At 36.3% G+C, this 20284-nt stretch overlaps 1 protein-coding gene across 13 annotated transcripts in view; it reads right to left on the reverse strand.

Annotated features, from left to right (window-relative positions):
- Nucleotides 1–15861: 15861 nt before the first annotated feature.
- The window catches only part of LOC145255819 (pecanex-like protein 1), a 269992-nt gene continuing 265569 nt past the window's right edge, over nt 15862–20284 (reverse strand). For 11 of the 13 annotated variants that reach the window (XM_080114531.1, XM_080114532.1, XM_080114536.1 and 8 more), the window contains 4 exons: nt 19857–20131; nt 19110–19216; nt 17691–17986; nt 15862–16422 (listed from right to left, as the gene is read on the reverse strand). In XM_080114531.1, coding sequence (XP_079970657.1) covers nt 16138–16422; nt 17691–17986; nt 19110–19216; nt 19857–20131 — 963 coding nt within the window. In that variant the 3' untranslated portion in view covers nt 15862–16137. The remainder of the gene's footprint in view (nt 16423–17690; nt 17987–19109; nt 19217–19856; nt 20132–20284) is intronic. The other 2 variants (XM_080114530.1, XM_080114528.1) reach the window with 1 other exon arrangement.

Below are 20284 nucleotides of genomic sequence, written 5' to 3' on the forward strand. Positions count from 1 at the left end.
TATGTAGAATCTTTCTGTTTCTTTAGATGGGACACTTCATGTTCTGGAGTCATCTACAGATGTTTTTTTTTTTTAGATGGTTTTTGAAGACCTACCTCAACATAGTTCTCATAATGCTGCAGGAAACTATCAAGGTCAAAATTGATTCGTCCTTGGATATTTCTGAGAATCTCAGGACCATGGTTTACTTGGTTAGAAGCAAATTTTCTGATGTTGAGATGTTTGTTTCAATGCGGGACATTAGAAGCCTGGATCTCTCCTTGATGCGAGTTTCCCATAAGTATTATATCTCCAGATACCTGGGTGTTTCTGACACCTCTACTAAGTTTTGTTTAGTTGGCTTTATGCATAACGCTATACAAATTATTATTTGTTCGGTTGGCTTTATGTGTAACACTATATAAATTATTAAAACTGTAATTTCCTTGCATAACTTGTTCAGGATTTGGTTTTTAGTTTTGTTTAATTCCTCCAAATTGGAGAACTAAGTAAAGAATTGATTGGATTCACCCCTCTTGTAGTACAGGTTTTGACCTCACTGGGTTCTTGTGGTTACGAGAGAGCTGAGATATTTTGGTGTCTGTCAGAGATTTTAGAAGGATGGGGAGGTTGGATGGTAGATTATGTGAACTTCTCAAGCCTTTATACCCTTTTATGTGTGCATAACCAATTATCTGGTGAAATACCCTCTTTTTAAAACTGCTGTTGTAACAGTGCAAATGTTCATTAGTTATATATCATACAAGCCTGGGTGCCCGGTGTTGCCCGGGTGTTTGGAAGTAAAAAAAAAAGTGGTAGTACGCAGGCAGACTTGAACCCATACCGCGAAGGAGGTAAAGAAAGTGAAAAAAAAAAAAAACATGACGCGTTAGCTATTGCGCCCATCGCCAAACCGGAAGTGACATAGGTTTAAATTAAGGCTAGACAATCGAAAAGAGGCAACTACTTTCGAAATTATCAGCGAAAAAAGCCACCCTCCTTGTAGAAAAGTGCCCAGTTGAGGGTGAAGGAATTAATGTTTTTAGTCAGTTTTTTTTATATTTGTCGTCCGAAGGGTCGAGCTTCAAAATGATACCGATCTTGTGAAAATCCGTCGCCTCTGTCAAATGTTTTTGCGAGACATACAAACAGACATACATATATTCATACCAGGGATGGAGATGGGACTAGTGCCACTCGTGCCCGGCACGACCAATAACTCGGTCAATGTTATTCAAAATGGATTAAAATCATCAAGCAATTACATATCTATTCAAGTTTCGATAACTAAGTAACCAAAAGTTCCTAAATATATCTGAGAATAATACAACGATGCTGTTTTTAACGGCCAACGTCAGATCCATTGAACATCCCATAAAAGCGGCTACAATGTTGTGTATAGAGTTGTGACTTTAATTGCTAACCTGGTTAGTTGTCATAGTCATCAATTTTTTTATTCTAATAAACATATTTTTCTCGTCATAGTAATGAACATCTCTTTTCTTCTATACTTTTGAAAGGGAAAAAAATTATCTTATCTACTGTATTAACAAGACTACAGATAATATAGTGTCTTGATTGTTAGCAAAAAAAAACACCATGCAAGATACGTTAGTCAATCTGTGCTATACAATGGAGAATCACGCAATAGCAACTATGGTGACTTTACTTCAGGTCCACGGACCACGGGTTGGGAACTGAAGTTCATAGAGGGTGGCGGGCACGAGTAGTAATAATAGGCTAGAGTCGCCACTGATTCATACATACATTTATACAGACAGGTGAGATTTGTATTACAGACGATTTGAATTTCTGTGCTGCTTTGTGTTTCGTGGAGATTTCTGACTGTACATTGTGTGAGGTGAGTCGTGGGAAGCGGATGGTTTTAGAACTCTCCTTCACTGCTCATACAGCAAGACTGTCAACGACTGCTGTTCGAGCTGCATTCTCTAATCATCATTTCATGCTTTGGAGATCTCCTGTGGCCTCCGTGCTCACCAGATCTTTCCATGTGCGATTTTTATCTGTGAGGATTTTTTAAATCATGAAGCTATACTGGGAAACATTGCACACTTGGAGAATTGAAGACTGCGATACGTGAAAATATCCCAAAAAATAGGTGAAGAAACTTTAGTGGAAGTGGAGACTAACTTTAGAAATTTGTGTTAGTGAAAATGGCCATCATTTGTCAGACAAAATTTTTCGCTTCTAAATATTCCATAATGGCAGAGTTTAGTAAATTTTTTTCTGTACATCATAAAATTTTTGTTGAAATATTCGCAGACTTTTGTTTTCCTTAAAAAAAATCTGTTTCCTGTTACTCCCTGTATAATCACATTTGACACACTGGTTCCGTCAGATCACCAAAGTTAAGCAACAATGAGCCTGGACAGTATCAGATGGGTGACCATTTGGTACTTCCAGGTGCTGTATATGTTCTCTGCTTATCTTGGCATTTTTCCAGTTGTCCTGGACTTCTCCTTACCACTGGACTCAAGTAGTGCCGATTCAAGAGAGGTGTGGTTAGAGCTTGCGCAACCCTTGCCACACAATTACACGTGTAGCTACCCCTACAGGGGGTATCCTTTGTATTTTGAGACTGAACGGAAGCATTGCATCATACCCTGTATATTAAAAAAAATTGTATTATCAAATTTACAGGTGTCAGCCAACTGCAGGTTGACTGCCATTTCTTTTTAGGGGAGATTGTTTTTGTACCAACAATTATGTATACTCATGTAAAGATTTGTTATATTTTTATTCTGGTTCAGGAGTTGTATTTGCTGTATTGTTTTTACCTTTATTAAACTTAGTTTTGTATATTTTGGGTTTGTAGAAAACTCCCTTTAATTTGAATAAGACTAGCTACTTAAATGACGTCACTGGTTCCAGTGCAAAAATCTGCGTCTTTCAAATCCTGCAACGAGGAGAGTGGACGCGTGTTTCATTGCCTGCTGTCGATGAGGAGCCTTTCCTTCGAGAAATACAACCCGACAAAAAGAAAAAAAATCCGATTGCGACAAGGTGAATACTTCCTTGAACTTTTATATATGCGGCAACAGTATGCGCATATTTTGAAGGAAAGAAATTTGAAGTGATTTCAAAGCCTTTAAACTGACAAACAATGCAAATGTACTGTCTATCTCCAAATTTGTGTGTATGCTCCTTAACCCTACCAGACCGAGTCACCGGTAACTTCCGAAAAAGCTATATATCGAGTTACTGCTGAACAAGTATTTTTCCGACGTGTTTTGTGTTGTTAAGGAGATAAAAATAGTTACCGAACCGCTACTTAGCCTCATAGTGAAGTGAGCATTCCACAACTTGTCTTGGACTACAACAAGTATAACGGTACCAATACTGCACCAACCACACCAGGTGTTCTTAACCTCGTCGGATTCCACCTGATATGACAGGTGTTCTTCGATTGTACATTGTCCCGTCACAAGTTGGCCTATTGATCGTCTTCACCCACTGTGTTTTCATGGTGGGGCGCTTAGCCTCTCGATCGAATCGTCTCCTACCCTGTGTAGGTAGTTTCCGAGTACATCAATCACTCCGCTGGTCCTTGTGGCTTGCTGCAAAATGAAGAGTCCTCACCACAAACAGAACTCCAGTTTATAGCAATAACAAACTATTTATTAATTTCATTACTTCATAACAGCTACTGTCTAAATTGAGGTGACTGACTATAGCAGTGAAACGATGTAAGACCAGACCAGTAAAGTCACAGATTTCCCATTAACACAGGCTAGTTACCATCATAACATCAGGCCCTGAGGGCTCCCAAATCGGGAGCGCTTGACCAGTTCAGCCGTTCAGTTTGCTGGCTACGACTCCACTCTTTTTAGAATTCCTTTTTCTAAATCCAACCCCTTTTCCCCGCCTCTCCTTCAGAGAGTGGTTGCAAACACCCTTTCTTTCTTCCTGTTAGAGCTTATCTCTACCAAACCTCAACCCCCACCTGCACTGAGGTTTTTACTTATTATCAAATTAGGAGTGATTAGTCATTCCAGGCGGTGACCCCTACCCTTGACCTCCATTCTAAGTTGTCAGCCTTAATCAGCTAAGGGTCTCTGGATCTCTTCATACCTCTCAACAGAGGTTTTAAAACAACCTTTCATGTTAACATATATATAACAACGAGATAAAAACAATTATTTGCTTTTTCTCTTTCTGACAAAATCCCATAGACATTTGTTTTGTCCCAATCAGACCTCAACACCCCGTCTTCCTCTATCCTGTCCGGTCAAACACCCGCTCTCACCATAATATGCACCTCGCTGCATGCATTCATGACACCAATAGTGTCACACAAGTACACGGGCGGTTGTGACAAGAACGACCAGATGACCTGCCTTCACCATTCACTACCACTGGCCCAGACGCCATGTGGGCTTGCTACAAATCCTATGTGCTGTACCTTTCTACAGAAGGAGCTGGCAGAAGACATTTGTACTTTAAAAGATACATTCAAACACCGTTCTCCAGCCATTTGCAGAGGACAAGAACCCTGTGCTCAACACCTGAAGCCAGGCACCACTTCGCTGAAATTTCCTCTGACCAGATCTGTGCTGTGTGTATGGAGAAGCACCTGAGATACAACAGACAGTACTCTTACAAAAACAACCCCCAAAAGGTGAAGACAAGGTTCTGTTGCATCCACTGCAGAAAATACCTGTGCATTAAAGAGGGCTCCACCCATTGGGGGGACTGGCACACAAATGCTGCATACTGGCAGCAGATGAAAGGCAAAAAATTACTAACGCGTTTAAATTTTTTTTTCATAATTTTGCCCAGGAGGCCAGGCACAGGGGTAAATTAGGTTCAGTAGCTCAGGTCTGGTAGGGTTAAAATTTATTGTGAGTATGATTTAGGAAATACTCGTACTAAATTTTCTTAAATGTAGTCATCCCTTATGACGTCTTTTACAATTTGTGAACCAGTTTTTTTTTTGTGCTATTTATTTTTATTTATTTGGTAGTTTTTGTATTTCAGTGTTTGCAAAGGGAAATATTTGCAACCTATTTTAAATAAAATCTCTTCTTCCTTTTAAAGCAAGACCTCTTTTTTTTGTTCTTTTACTCACCCCGCTTTTTTTTTTAAAAAAACAAAAAAAAAAAACATGGAAGTCATCACTCATCAAGGCCCGGGGGCCACTTGGGGATAAGGGTTATTGCATGTACAGTAATCAATGGGACAATATCGTAGTAATCGCTAGTAATGGAGATCTGATAAAGTGTCTTACTTAACGGGGCGGTTCAATAGGAACTTGTTTATGTTGGACTTGAAGACATCCAAGTTGTAGTCAGGTGGGAAACAGGCAAACGGAAGAGAGTTCCACAGGCGTGCACTTCTAAGAAAAAAAACTTTGCTCATGGAATCTATGTTTTGATTTAGGTACAGATAAAGAGTGGGGAAAATTATTGACAGTGGTTTCAGATATAGACAGGTGTTTTTTGTGAAAGATTGTCGAGGGGGGAACCAGAGATTGGAGCTCAGACGAGCACTTCCAATAGGAATAATGATAAAACAATATAATTTCATCTTTTTATTTTTTTTGTGCAGGCTATTAGTTTCACGCCGAATTTATCTGAAAGAGGATAAATTTTCGATAATGTATATTTGCTATATATATATATATATATATATATATATATATATATATCGTATTATACAAAAGGAACTTTGTATGTGTGAGTTCATCTCTTATGGACTAGAAAAAGGGTGGGCCGATTTTTATGAAATTTCACACAAATGTAATTTATGTGTCTGGCAGTGTTCTTAGGTTTTGTATTAGAATATTTTCAATAAGTATCGATAATTGAAATAATCCAATGAAACAAGGAAAAGGCGATTTTGACCAAAGTTAACACCTTACACAGCCTAATATCACAAGTGTATTTGAAAAATTTTATTACCACACAAGTCGAAAGGCTCAACATAAAATCAACAGTACATTCTTTGATATTACAGGGGGGCATTTTAACATGAATGAGAGTAGTTAACTTTTTCATTTTAAAATTATATTCAAGCTATAATCATTGCACAAGCAGTAAGGCCAGGGATATAAAATCAACAGTAAGTTCTTTGATATGACAAGGGCATGTTCAAAAGTAATGTTTCTGTTTAGAGCACAACTGAATGATATAATACTTGACTTTTGCATTTTAAACATTAATGCAAACCATTATATATAAAAATAATTTTTTAAAAATCAATATAGATTCTCTACAGTGTAATGTAAACGACAATGTATTGTGAACTAAGTCACTGCAGGGAGGTATGTGAAACTTTCTCCCAGTGCACTGCAATGAGTTCCCATCTAGAGCAGGTAATCAATGGATTTGATTGAAAAAAAAAAAAATGGGCGATTTCAATGATAATATGCGAACATGAAACAGTTGCTGATCATCATTCAATCCTGGGCAACGTTGGGTCTTTCTGCTAGTGTGTATCTGATTATATATATATATATATATATATGTAAAAGGCAAAGTGGCACGCGGGTTTTTGTATGTCCAAGAAAGGCTTTTTCACTGGGGGGGGGGGAGGAGGGGGTGTACTATTTTTTACAACTTTTTATATACTCCCTAGATTATAATATCTTTGATTTACGAAACGAGGTCGTCTCTAGATTTATTTTGATTGACTTTTTATAAAATTCAGGCTATTCCATCCTCTTGCGTGTTTGTTTATGTTTTTTGCATAAAAGCGAAACTAATCGAATCAAATCAGCTCGCTGGCCTTCGTGGCCGGCATGTCGTGAAGGCAATCAGCTTTAATCAATGAAAGGAATGCCCTTCATATAGGACAACTGCTATTCATTTGAGAGCTCCCCTTTTTCGGGGGAGCTTGGTTTCCCTAACATTGTGGGGGCGGGGAACAAATAAATGAAACAGCGGAAAGCTGAACTGGCCTTCAGCCAACGTTCATTTCTGCATCTGCATATTCACTTAGCAAGTCAACTTCTAAATTGACATCGCTAAATTTTTACGCTTTTCACTTCCTATGGCCTCGTAGCGTAGTGGTAAGATGTCATGTTTTCTTTCACTTTCTTTTCTGCCTTTGCGTCAGAGGTTCAAGCCTGCCTGACTACTAACACTCTTCTTTTTTTCTGTTATACCTCCAAATACCCGGTACTCCCGCTAGTGTGTGTGTGTATATATATATATATATATATATACACACTTGTGCCCGATATTATTCATACCCCCCCTTGAAAATTGAGTTTATTAGGTGTTACTTTTGTAAGAATTTATTGTTTACGTCCATATTGATACATATTCTTAATAAACCTCTTCTGATCATTTTCGTCATTTTAAAATCTCGGGATACTTGTAATAAAAGAAATATACAGCTATTTATAAAATCTGCAATGTTCAAAAATAATCATACCCCCTTATTTTTTCAGTATTAATCGAGTTTCTGACTGTTTGTTTTCTGTTTGATTCTTATTTTGAATGCTTTTATACAACCTTTGATTAATTTCATTTCGTTTTTTGCATTTTTCAGAAATTAAAATATCAACTGAAAACCAATAAAAGAATAAAAATTATTAGAATGGGGAAGAAAAAAGAGCTTAGTAATGATCTTAGGACTAAAATTGTGAATTCACATAAGGATGGTTTAGGTTACAAGTCAATTTCCAAGAAATTTTAGGTCCCTACAGCAACAGTACAGAGCATCATCAAAAAATTCCAGAGCCACCACACAACAAACAACTTGATTGGTAGAGGAAGGAAAAGGAAACTGTCTGCTAGAGCCACCAGGAATATTGTAAGAAGTGTTAATGCAAATCCAACCACCACTAATAAGGACATTTTAGAAAATCTGGAGTCTTCTGGCATAAAAATATCAAGGCAAACATTGCACAGGACTCTGCATGAAAATGGTCTGAAAGGAAGAAGACCAAGGACTCCATTGCACACCGGAAAACACCTTGCAGCACGTCTAAAGTTTGCTAGGACCCATGTGAATTCTCCAGAGTCCGTTTTCTCAAGTATTTTGTGGACTGACGAAACAAAAATTGAATTGTTTGGCCATATGGATGCTTCTTACGTTTGAAGGAAGAAAGGAGAAGCTTACAACCCAAAGAACACCATACCCACGGTGAAACATGGTGGTGGTAGCCTAATGTTTTGGGGCTCCTTTTCGGCTAGTTGTCCAGGTAGTTTGGTCAAGATAGATGGAACCATGAAGAAGGAGCAATATTTGGAGATACTCCAGAAAAACATTAGACAGGATGCGGAGAAGCTCCATTTAGGACCAAACTGGGTCCTTCAACAGGATAATGATCCAAAACATACTGCCAAAATAGTCAAGAAATGGTTTGAGGATAATCAAATTAATGTTTTGGAATGGCCTAGCCAGAGTCCCGACCTGAACCCTATCGAAAACCTCTGGCACATATTGAAAACTGAGGTTAAAAAGCGGAAACCTAGAAATTTGAGGGATTTGGAGAACTACTGCATTGAAGAATGGTCAAAAATCAGTGTTGATGCTTGTAAAAACCTTGTTGATAAATATCCCAAACGGTTACAGGCAGTTATTAAGAATAAAGGGTATGCTATTGACTATTAGTAAGAGAGGTATGAATAATTTTGAACTAGTGCCATTATTGTTTTTCTTTGTATAATGTTTCAAACTTGCATAATTTATTTATTTGTTGAGTTTAAATTAAATGCTTATGCTTGATTTATTGTTTGAAATCCCTTTAATATTGTCTACCTTCTGGTTTGAGCAATATTTTTATAGAAATCTCAAAGATCCGAGGGGTATGAATAATATCGGGCACAAGTGTATATATATATATATATATATATAAACCACATAATGGAACCCAATCATATTTCTTTTACTTTTGAAATCCCTACTATATATTGGGTCCCCTTTGCCTGTTTTACAAGTATTTTAATGGTGGATGCTCTGACGAACTACAAGCCCTCGTACCCCCTCGACGAAAATACCCCCAACAAGCAGCGGTCCCACCCCTAAACAGTTGAGATTCCTAGATGTGAGAAAGCCTTCTACTCTAATACCTTCTTCCCCAGAACTGCAGGACTTTGGAATTCTCTTCCGGTTTCCTGCTTCCCCAACTGTGCTGACATGCAGAAGTTCAAGTGTAATGTAAACAGACATCTTGCTACTAAACTCCCTACATAGTACCCCTGTAACTTGGGTCCCTGATAATAGCCCCCTACATCAAAGTGGCAACATGCCTTATTTGGGGTGAAAGCGTAATAAAAACTATATATAATGATCGATTGAGAATTGACTATACTAATAAATACAAAATCTGCATGAATTAAAATATATTAAAGTGTATTTTACAACTAAGCAATTCCGATACACAGGTCCTGCAAGTATATAATTTTTTTTTTTTTTTTTTTTTTTTTTTTTTTTTTTTACATCTACTCTCCTAATAGGAAAATAACTGAAAACTTTCTCACAAATCTCCGACACTCACAGCAATATCTAAAACTATTATTCACAAAACTATACATGTATTTCATTCTCGTTTACAAATTATTATTACATTTATTCCAAACAAACTGATTCTCTCAAAAATAAATTACTAATTTCATTTGTAGTTCATTTCTTCTTCTGTGTTCATATTTGTTTAAACGGATTTTTTTTCTTGTATTCTGTTTGCTGAAATGAAAGGGGGCCAACATTCCCAGGATATTGACCAAGTCCCTCACCCATCTTTAGCTATCAAAGAAACTCCAGCTGATCTTCAGGCTCAAATCTTTCATCCAAGTCCCATCTCATATTTGTTTGCAGTCATTTTTTGTGGCTTCCTTGTCTAAGAAGGAAGTAGAAAGCATACCGTGGCTTTATTTTTAGCAGCATCATTACTCTCGCTTCCCTTGTTTTGTTCTTTAGTCCTCACATTCCACAAAGTGACATTTCTGACAAAGGGAGAAGAATTGCTGTTTTCTTGGGTCGGAATTTATCCATTTAACACTTGTTAACTAGTTTTTCATCATGATTAGTCTGATTAGTATCATTTTTTTTTTTCATTTATTTCTTTTAAGCTCCTTCCATCAAGTGGTTTCATGCCTTGTCTGGAGCGATTTCCATGAAAAAAAATAAAATAAAAATAAATAAAATAAATCAAAGAAAAATGTGGCAACACCACGCCCAAACTTATTTTACCTGCGATCCATTTGTTGAGATACCTATCACAAACATTGCACATGTTAAATTTTTTTTTTATATAAGCGTCACCACTTATCAAGGCTCAAAGGTCACTTGAGGATAAGGGTTAAAGAGTGTACAGTAATCAATTGGGCAATATAGTAATCGTTAGTTAACAAACTTACCGAATTTCCACTACTAAGTAGAACGGCTCATCAAGAACTTGTTTACGTTGTACTTGAAGACGACCATATTGTCGTCAGCTGGAAGGCAGGCAAATGGAAGAGAGTTCCACAAGCATGCAGTTCTAAGAAAAAAGCTTTGTTCATCGAATCTATGTTTAGGTTTAGGCACAGATAAAGAGTAGGGGAAATTATTGATAGTGTTTTCAGCTAGACGGTTATTTCTCGTGAAAGTTTGGCGAGGGAGGACCATAGATTGGAGCTCAGACGAGCATTTGCCATGAAAATAACGATACAGCAGAGACAAACTTGCAACATCTCTTCTGTGAGAAAGAGGTTGCAGGGAAGAGAAAAGGACATCCTCTACTAGGCTACGAAGTCTATTTTGAACTCTATCAAGGCAGGATAAGATGCTTCTAGCAGCTCCTGCCCAGATGTGGCAACAGTACTGCATCCTTGGATGTATCTGGCTCTTATATAGGTAGAGAGCTGCATCAGCAGTGAGATATCTACTGGATCGATAGAAGGATCCCACCATTTTTCCAGCGACCTTGGCAATGGATTTGATTTACGTGTTCCATTTAAGATCAGGAGTAAAGGTCAAGCCCAGAAAGCTTGTCAAAACATGAAGCCTCTCCAAGACGAGAGCCATTCATTTCAATTGATGCCAGATGGGGATCAGAGCATTGATGATGTAAAGATAGAAGCTTGGTTTTAGATACATTAAATGTAACCAGCCACCTCTTTCTCCATTGTACCACATGCTCAAGATCAGAGGAGAGAGAATTAGAGAGAACTTGGCTGTTTACGGTCTTTGATGTGCTACTATAGATGGTAGTGTCATCAGCAAAAATGTCTACAAATGATGTAAGGATGTGATTTGGAAGATCATTAATATAGATCAGGAAGAGAGTTGGGCCTAGGACGGATGCCTGAAGAACTCCAGCATTAATACTGTGAACTGATTTCTATCCATCAACCACTACTCTTATGAACCTATCAGAGAGAAATGATTTACTAATTGAGAAGATATTTCCAGCTATAACGTAGCTGGAGATCTTGTGAAGTAAACCTTTACACCATACCCTATCAAATGCCTTTGATATATCAAGAGCAATTGCCCTAGAAAGGAAGACCTCGTCGAGAGATTCTCTAATCCTATGAGATATAACTGTAAGCACATCTGCTGTAGATCTGGCAGAACGGAAACCATATTGCATGTCACTAAGAAAGTTATTTTTGCTGAGATGGTTGACTACTTCTCTATTTAAAACAGATTCCAGCAACTTACTCATGACACACAGGAGACTTACTGAGCGGAAGATGACCGATCACCTGAATTGTTAAATACAGCGCATACTGATGAGATTTTCCAGCGTGTTGGGAAGCATTTCTCCTTAAGACAATGCTTAAACAGCTTTTTAAGTATAGGCGCTAATTCTGGTTACAGTTTTTTTAGCACTATAATTGGAATGCCGTCAGGGCCAGTTGCTTTACTGGAATTAAGGTTGATTGATTAGCTTGGCAACATCACGTACAGATATTTGTATGTTGCATAGCGTGTTTTCTGATACACAAGGAAATATTGAGGGTTGGCAGCCTTGGTTACAAAGGGTAGAATTAGCTGCAAAGTTCTTGGCAAAGAGTTGGCTTTGTCTGATGCTGATGAGATTAGAGGTTCAAATCAGGGGCCTCAACAAGGATCGTTTGTATTTCTTCTGCATAATACGCTGATAACATAGCCAATGACAACATGTAGCACTTTTCAGGATGCACATGTGCACTCACCTGCTGGTATCATCCCCCACATGTTCTGGGCTAAGGCTGACTGTTGAACCAATCATCGCTGCAACAAAGAAATTAAGCAACAAACAAAGTAACCTTCAATTTTTGACAAATTTAAAAAATAAGAGGATTATTTTTTTTTTTATTTCATGGCTATGCAATTGCAAAGTAGTAGATTTCTTTGGGGCGGGGGCGGAATAAATAGAGATCGTGAGGGACTTGGAAAATGAAAGAGAGAGAGAGAGAGAGAGAGAGAGAGAGAGAGAGAGAGAGAGAGAGAGAGAGAGAGAGAGAGAGAGAGAGAGAAGGGTGGAATAAATTTAAAAAAAGAAAGAAAGCAAGGAATCAAAGATAAAGAGAAATGAAGGGAGAAAGAGACAAAGAAAAAGCAAAAAATAACGGATAGAATTTGAAACAAATTTTTTTTTTTTTTTAATGTTTCTGTCCTCTAATTCTTTTTTTTCGGTGTTAGGATCAGAAAAAAATGTATTTTTTTTTTTAGCAGGTAGACAAACTTATTTTTAGGCTTTTTTTTCCCCTATTTTTTTTTATTTGTTTTATTTTTTTTAAGTCAGATTTTTTTTTATTACAAAGTCAACAAGCAAACACAAAAAAACTTTAAATTTCACCCACCTTTTTTATCCCCCCCCCTCCCTGTTCATATAATCTTCTTTTACCTTTATGTTCTCGATTGAATGTCGAGATGACAAAAAAAGTTCGGTTTGATTCTAGAAGTAAAATTACAAGAGATTTGGTTACAATTCAAAGGTTCATCCAAATTTACGGCATATCAACCCTTTTTGGGTCATTTTGATGCCAAAACACAATATCCATTGTCAACAATTGTATATGATTAGTTGTATACAAGTCATTATTTTACCCATAACTGGGTGGAAATCATAGGTTCATACCGTTCCCGGCAATATCGGTATGTAAATAAACAACATATATCCGAGAGGATTCAACGTCTGCATGGCCGAATCTTTTGTCGTTGACGTCATCCATTTGGCTAATAACATACCTTTTGTTACATTTTTTTTTTTTTTTTAAAGATGGGATGTGGTATTTTGTTAAAGTCCTGGTCGGGATTGGTTGGTAAAAAAAAAAAAAAAAAAAAAGTTTGGTCGAATGGATTTGTTTGGATGATATAAAATGCACAATTGAGCTTTTCCGAAAAATCCCAGATTGCTTCGACGTTTCTGTTCCGTTCTCCTCGTTTATTCGTTGGCCGCAAGATTCCTCCGTCGCCTGCCTGCACCTCCCTCCTCCGGAAAAACGAAACCACTGAATCCAAAGTCAATTTTATGAGGTTTAAAATTTAAGTAGATGGTGTCAGGTGGGTCGGTTTCGACTTATATATTACAGCTTCAATATTTACTTCAACAGTGCCAAATACATTAGTAGACCTCGGTAGTAGTATTAAAAATATACCTTTGGCAACTAAACTACACAGAAGTTTGCTTTATTCCAATGAAAATTTATCAGGCTAAACTTCCACTAGCCTGACGAATTTTGAAAAGAATTTAAATACAAACATTTGTTTAACTTACTTGCCATAAGTATATTATTTGAATATGTATATATTCCAGGTTACAGGTATTCAGGAGATAAAACCCATGAATTAAAATCAGGTTATTGAAAGTGCTCGATAAAAAAGAGTCAAATATATTATTTTATTTATGTAGACAAATATTACATACTCGCTACACTGAACATGCTAATATTTCGGAGCAAATTGGTTTATAAAAACCAACTGTTCCTCATCAGGTGAGAGAAATAAAATTTATATCTGCTATTCAAAGCATCTTGTTTTAAATGAAGAAATGAAATATATTTTTTTTTTTTATTTATAAAAAATAAAATATTAAAACGCTAACTTAAAGTGGAAGGGGTGATACCAAGTGACATTTTAGACTTAAAAATAGAGTTGACATCTTAATCTAAACGCTTCTAAACCTGCCATATTGTGTTAACCCCTCCCCATTTCTTACAGAAATGTAATGTAACTATACTGACCCTTTATGTATCCCTTACGCTTTTTGGTTCTTCTCTTTTTCCTTTCTCTTCTTTTTTAATAAACCAATTTTCCTTGAAACATTAGCATGTTCAGTGTAGCAAATATGTAATATTTGTCTATATAAATAAAAATAATATATATATATATATATATATGTGTGTGTGTGTGTGCAGATGTCCTTTATCCTGATCTTAATGTTTCTGTGAGAAAAATATACTAGATTAACCTTCGGGTTTAATAAAATCAGGTGAAATTTATGGTTCAATCTATTGGAACATCCCATCAGAGACATACTGTTGATAATGCTGTAAGAATCTTTGATATTCGCTAAGTGCGAAATATTACCTCAATTTCTTTGTTCATGTGTCATTCATGTAAGTTGAGTTCAGTTAATTAAAGAACTAAATAATTAGCTAAGAGAGCATTAGTCTCTACTGAGTCAATTCTCTCTAAAATAAAACCTTTAAGAAAAAAGTTTCATTTTTTTTTTTTTTTTTTAAATTTTACTAAATCGATCAAGAAAAATGAAAATATTTTTTTTATGTTTTGTTATCTTAAAATACTGCTGGGACCTTTTTTGCGTGTATGTGTGGATTTTTTTAAATGTATCTGGGAATTGTTTTATTTTCATTTCACAGGAGAAAAATTTTAAAAAATGATAAAATTTACACAGAATTTTCTTTTTATAAAATCTATTTAGAAATATGATGTCAGTTTAAAAAAAATTGCTTATTTTGAATTACACTTAGTCAAAAAAAAAAAAAAAAAAAAAAAAAAAAAAAAAAAAAAACGAACAATACAGGTAAATTTTTATGATGCAAATTCTCATGTCTGAATGAAGTCATATCCAAAAATTCATGTAAATTGATCAAGTATATATATATATATATATATATATATTTTAAATTAAGAAAAACAAATCCTATCAGGGTCTATATTGTTTTAAATTTTGCTAAAATCAAAGGGCGACAATTCAATACGATTACAGAGATTTTGTTCGTATTCAAAATAAAACATTTTAATGCCTAAAATTTGTAAAATGTACCTCTATAAAGCCACTATTTGCCCATGTATGGAGTATTCTTGTCATATTTGGGCTGGTGCATCTGCTACTAGTCTCTCGCTCCTAGACAAGGTTCAAAAGAGTCACAAACCTGATAGGCCCCAAACTGTCAGCTAGATTTCAGCCACTGTCCCATCGACGAAATGTTGCATTCCTCTGTCTAAATATTTTAATGGTGAATGCTCCAACAAACTGCAAGCACTACAAGTAAATACCCCCGACAAGCAGCTAAATCCCACCCCTACACAGTAGAGATCCCTAGATGTAAGAGAGTTTGCTACTCCAATGGTTTCTTCCCCAGAATCGCTAGACTTTGAAATTCCTTTCCGGGTCCCTGCTCCTCCAACTGTACTGACATGCAGAAGTTCAAGTGTAACATGAACCAGCATCTTGCTGTTCAACTCCCTGCATAGTACCCCTGTAGCTTATGTCCCTGATAGAAGCCCCCTACATCAAAGTGGCAATGTGCCTTGTTTGGAGTGAAAATGTAAAAAAAAAAAAAAAAAAAAAAAAAAAAAAAAATTTTGATTTCTTAACTTGAAAAAAAAAAAAAAACAAAAAAAAAAAACTTGATCAATTCACATGATTTTTGGAATATGACATTGTTCCGTGGCAAATACATACATCATAAAGATTTTTCTATATATATTTTTTAATAACCAGGTGAAATATCAATGCATAAACACCCAAAGAATTTTTTTTTTTTTTTTTTTTTTTTTTTTTAAGATTGAAGAAAAATCAAACCCAATTCTGTTAATTATCATGTAATCGTTTTCCGATAATAATTTTCACGTGTATTTAGTTTGGTCAATTTTAAATGGTTTCATTCAATTTCTGTACAGGTGATGCACAACATGGACGCCAAGCGTTTGCTCCATGTCATACTGGAGGAAGGTGACAGGTCAGAGGGCATGGTACTAATAAGACATAGCGAGAAGGGGCAGTGAAGGTATGCATGATGACATAGGTCATACCTCTGCCCCCAGATGTAAAACTCCCGTCTCAGCAATGGGAACATACTTGTCCGTGCCTATCTGAACTAGAAGAATAGTGCGGTCGACATGTGACCGGTGTAAAGGGTCCCTGTGGCAAGGGACCCACCGGTGAAGGATTGTGCCTTCCATGCCCTTTGTCGGTATCCAACCATTCCAACCACTTTTGCCTCCATTCTCTTTCCAGTCTTCTCGGGGCCACTGCACATCAATACGTCGGCCAAGGTTCACGTTTTCATACGTCTGGCTTGGATCCATAATCTGTAACAGATGGAAAAAAAAAAAAAAACATTTTTAAAATATGGAAAGAGACAGGCATAAGTTTTTTTTTTCATCGGTCCATCTATATATATAAAAGCGAAGATGTCTGTTTAAATGTACGTATGTATGTCTGTATGTCTAAAACTTTCGACAGAGGTGATGGATTTTCACGAGATCAGTATCATTTTGGAGCTCAACGTCTCAGACGACAAATATTGAAAAATTGGCCAAAAACATTAATTCCTTCACCCTCAACTGGGCAGTTTTCTACAAAGAGGGGTTGATTTTTTGCGAGCCATTTTTGCAAATCATCGTATCAGTTAAATTGACTTTGCCTAATTTTGATGTTCTGAAATTCCAGTTGTATCAGAGAAGCGGTAAGACGTCAGATTTCCTTTCACTTTTTTTCCACCTTTGCATCACAGGTTCAAGCCTACCTATTATGACTTTTTTTTTTGCTCAACACACACCTCCAAACACCCGAGCAACGCCGGGCATCCAGGCTAGTTTGGCATAAGTAGTGAGAGTGTCAGTATTCGTTAATAATGAGCCTATATAATAGATATATATACTTCTTAAAAGGTCAAAAACTTGCCAACGCTAAGTATTAGATGGAATAGATTCTGACCTAGAAAACAGCAAGTTTTCCCCCTTTGTCAGAAAAATTGCTGATGGAATGTGAAGACTAAAAATAAAGTGCAACAAGCCATGTAAAGAAATAGAAAATATTTACATCCACATACAGTCTGAATGTTTGTTTACGGCGGATTTAATCCTTAAATATAATAGTCACAATCACAACCTCCTTAGTTATTCCACAGAGCAGAAACCCACAGAGAATACTGCCTTTCTTTATCAAGCGAGAATCAAAGGTGGTACATCATTTGTAGGTGCCCATTAAGACCATGACTTGGCACTCGAGTGAAACACTCCTTGAACTGTAAACACAGAAGCCGAGGAGTCAAGGTGAGGGGGTGGCGATATGGAAGCCGAGGAGTCATGGGGGGGGGGGGGTATAATGACGACACAAAAGCCGAGGAGTCATAGAGGGGGACACAGAAGCCAAGGAGTCAGAGCGGGGGAAATGGAAGCTGAGGAGTCACAAGGAGCCAGAGAGCCAGCAACGGACATAGGGTGGAGAGTCAGCAAGAGAGTTGTGGAGAGACACAAGCGAACAAAAGATCCTCTCCCAAAAAATAAATTAGAAAAAAAATGTCAAGAATTTTTTTTTCATTTCACGTGAAATAAAAGCATGTGCCAGTACTTACCCGAACCCGCTGCAAGACTGTCGTGTCCTTGTTGTTGGCAACCGCTGCAGTGCTGTTATTACTGCCTACACTTCCGCCTACACCTCCGCCTCCTCCTCCAACCCCCGCCCCGCCAACTCCTCCGCTCCCACTCCGGTCAAAAAGTCCGGTAATGGACGTGGTGGTGGCAGGCTTGCTGGCTGCAGAACTGGCACTGGACACCAAGCTACCTCGGTTGGCCAAGTTCTGCAGCGTGATGTCCGAGGGGTTAACTGGGGCCGAGCCGGCAGCTGCATTGGCATTCGAACACATCGTACCTAGGGAGGGGAATGGTGGATGTGACCGTGAATATTGCAGGGGGTTATGAAGACAAGTGCATAGACTATACAACAAAAATACAATGCCCTCACTCAAATGCACATAAAAAATAACAAAAACAGACCCCCCCCCTTTTCCACATCAATGAGTGTACAACAAAAGAAAAAGTCACAATTAAAATTATATATATATACTAGAAGATGCACCCAGCATTGCCCAATATTAGACGTAATGTTAAATACTTAAAAATAAAAAGAATAAATTCAAAGAAACAAAAAAACAGAAAGAAACTGAGACATGTGCATGTAAGTTGTTTTTTTCTAAACAGTTCACTTCTTGTGGAAAAAAAAAAAAAAATAAAAAAATAAAAATCGAGCTGAGATCGAAGCCAAAACCTAAAAACAAGTATTATGATGACCAATCCCCTCCTCTATCAAAAAGCGCACCCCCTCCCCCTCCGCATCTAAAATATTTAATAAATTTTTTTAAATAATTTGTTTTTGTACAGACTCAAAAATCCTACCCAATTTAAAATTATTTTTTTTTAATTAAAAAATATTTCGTTTTTGCCCAGAATTGTAAAAAATTGAAAAAAAAAAGTAAATAAAAATCTGTATGATATATGTACCTGTGACAAAAATATCATATTCCAAAAATCATATAAATTGATCAAGTATTCTTGTTATTATAAAGAAAATCATTTTGAGAGATTAATGAGAATTCATAAGCATTACAATATAAATCTTAAGGCTAAATTATTGTTGAATTATCTTTCCTTGAGGTGGTTTTTAAAATTGCAAATAAGACAGTTGCTCCTTGGTTACTCCTAAAATTTGATTTTCTAATTCAAAAATGAAACTACTGAAACAATTTACATGATTTTTTGAATATGATATTTTCATATTGTCATATAGATTTTTCTTTATTTTTGGATTTTAATATATAGGGAATTATGAGCAAGAACCGAAATATCAAATATGACATTGTCATATAATTTAAAAAAAAAAAACAACAACTTTTTTTTTGAATAACCAAAATAGATGTACAACCACAAATTGTTTCATTTTTATTTTTTGCAATAAACATAAACCTAAAGATATATCCATCGTGTGTGTTCCTTACCAAGTTGTGTTGCAGCCGCAGCATGCGTGCACGTGCTACTGTATGCCGTCTCCTCTTGGAAACCAGAACTTCCTCCAGCGCAGCTTGCTCCACAATGGCGCCGCATTCTACAAAAAGATAAAGAATTCTTAAAACAAAAGAAAAAAATGGGTTTTCTTATCCAGAATACCCCTATATGAAAAATTAAACAAAGAAAAATCTGATTTACAGAATTAAAATATCATATTCCAAAAATCGCATAAATGCATCCATTAGTTTTATTTTTAAATGAGAAAATCAAATTCTATGAATAACCACGGAGCGATTGTAAATTCTGACATCTTGAAAATAATCTCAAGAAACAAGGGAGATAACGCAACAATAATTCAAACTTGCAAGATTTTTGTTCTAACGTCTACCAATTTCCATTAAGTGCTCGAAAATGATTTTCCTTATAAAAATAAAGCTACATGATCAATTTACGTGATTTTTGGAATATGATATTTTTTGTTTTGTCAATGGTTGTGTACATCATGCAGATTTTTCTTTATTTTTTTTTTTTTTTTAATATCGGGGGAATTAAAGAATGAAAAAATTAATTAAGTCAGTTTGACAAAATAAAAAAAAAATAACAGGAAAGGAAAATATGTAAAAAGCTTTTCTTATAAAGAATAATGATTTTTCAAATTTACAATCAATATTGAAAAAATGCTCTTCATAAATGTCAAAAGCTAATGCAGGTGTATGCCAATGTAGAGCGGTACTTACCTAGTCCACATGTTTTTAAAGAAGCCCTTAACATTTGCAAGAACAAATTCCCCACCAATAATGGCTGCTAACTGTTCATGTGTTGAAGAATAAGAAGTCGTCAGCGGTGATACATAGATCGGATAACCGATTGGCTGATCACAGGATGAGTTGATCATGTTGCGGAGGGCTTGTTTGGCATTTTGAATGCTACCTCTTTCCGGATTACGATTACGAAGAAATATCAATTCTTGTTGTTGGCCGGCCCACAAACCACGCACACATTCACGATTTACCTAATAAAGAAAAATTTGAAAGTTGAACACGTCTGACGAAGTGATATTTCCCGAAATATAATAATGCAGATCCTAAAATCCTCCAGAACATGAGAACTAAAAAGCCAATCCACAAACACTGAATAAAAAGTACAATTATACATTTTTATTTCC

Source organism: Euprymna scolopes, chromosome 31, assembly GCF_053919585.1.
Source record: "Euprymna scolopes isolate OS-2025 chromosome 31, ASM5391958v1, whole genome shotgun sequence".
In the NCBI taxonomy this organism is placed as follows: domain Eukaryota; kingdom Metazoa; phylum Mollusca; class Cephalopoda; order Sepiida; family Sepiolidae; genus Euprymna; species Euprymna scolopes.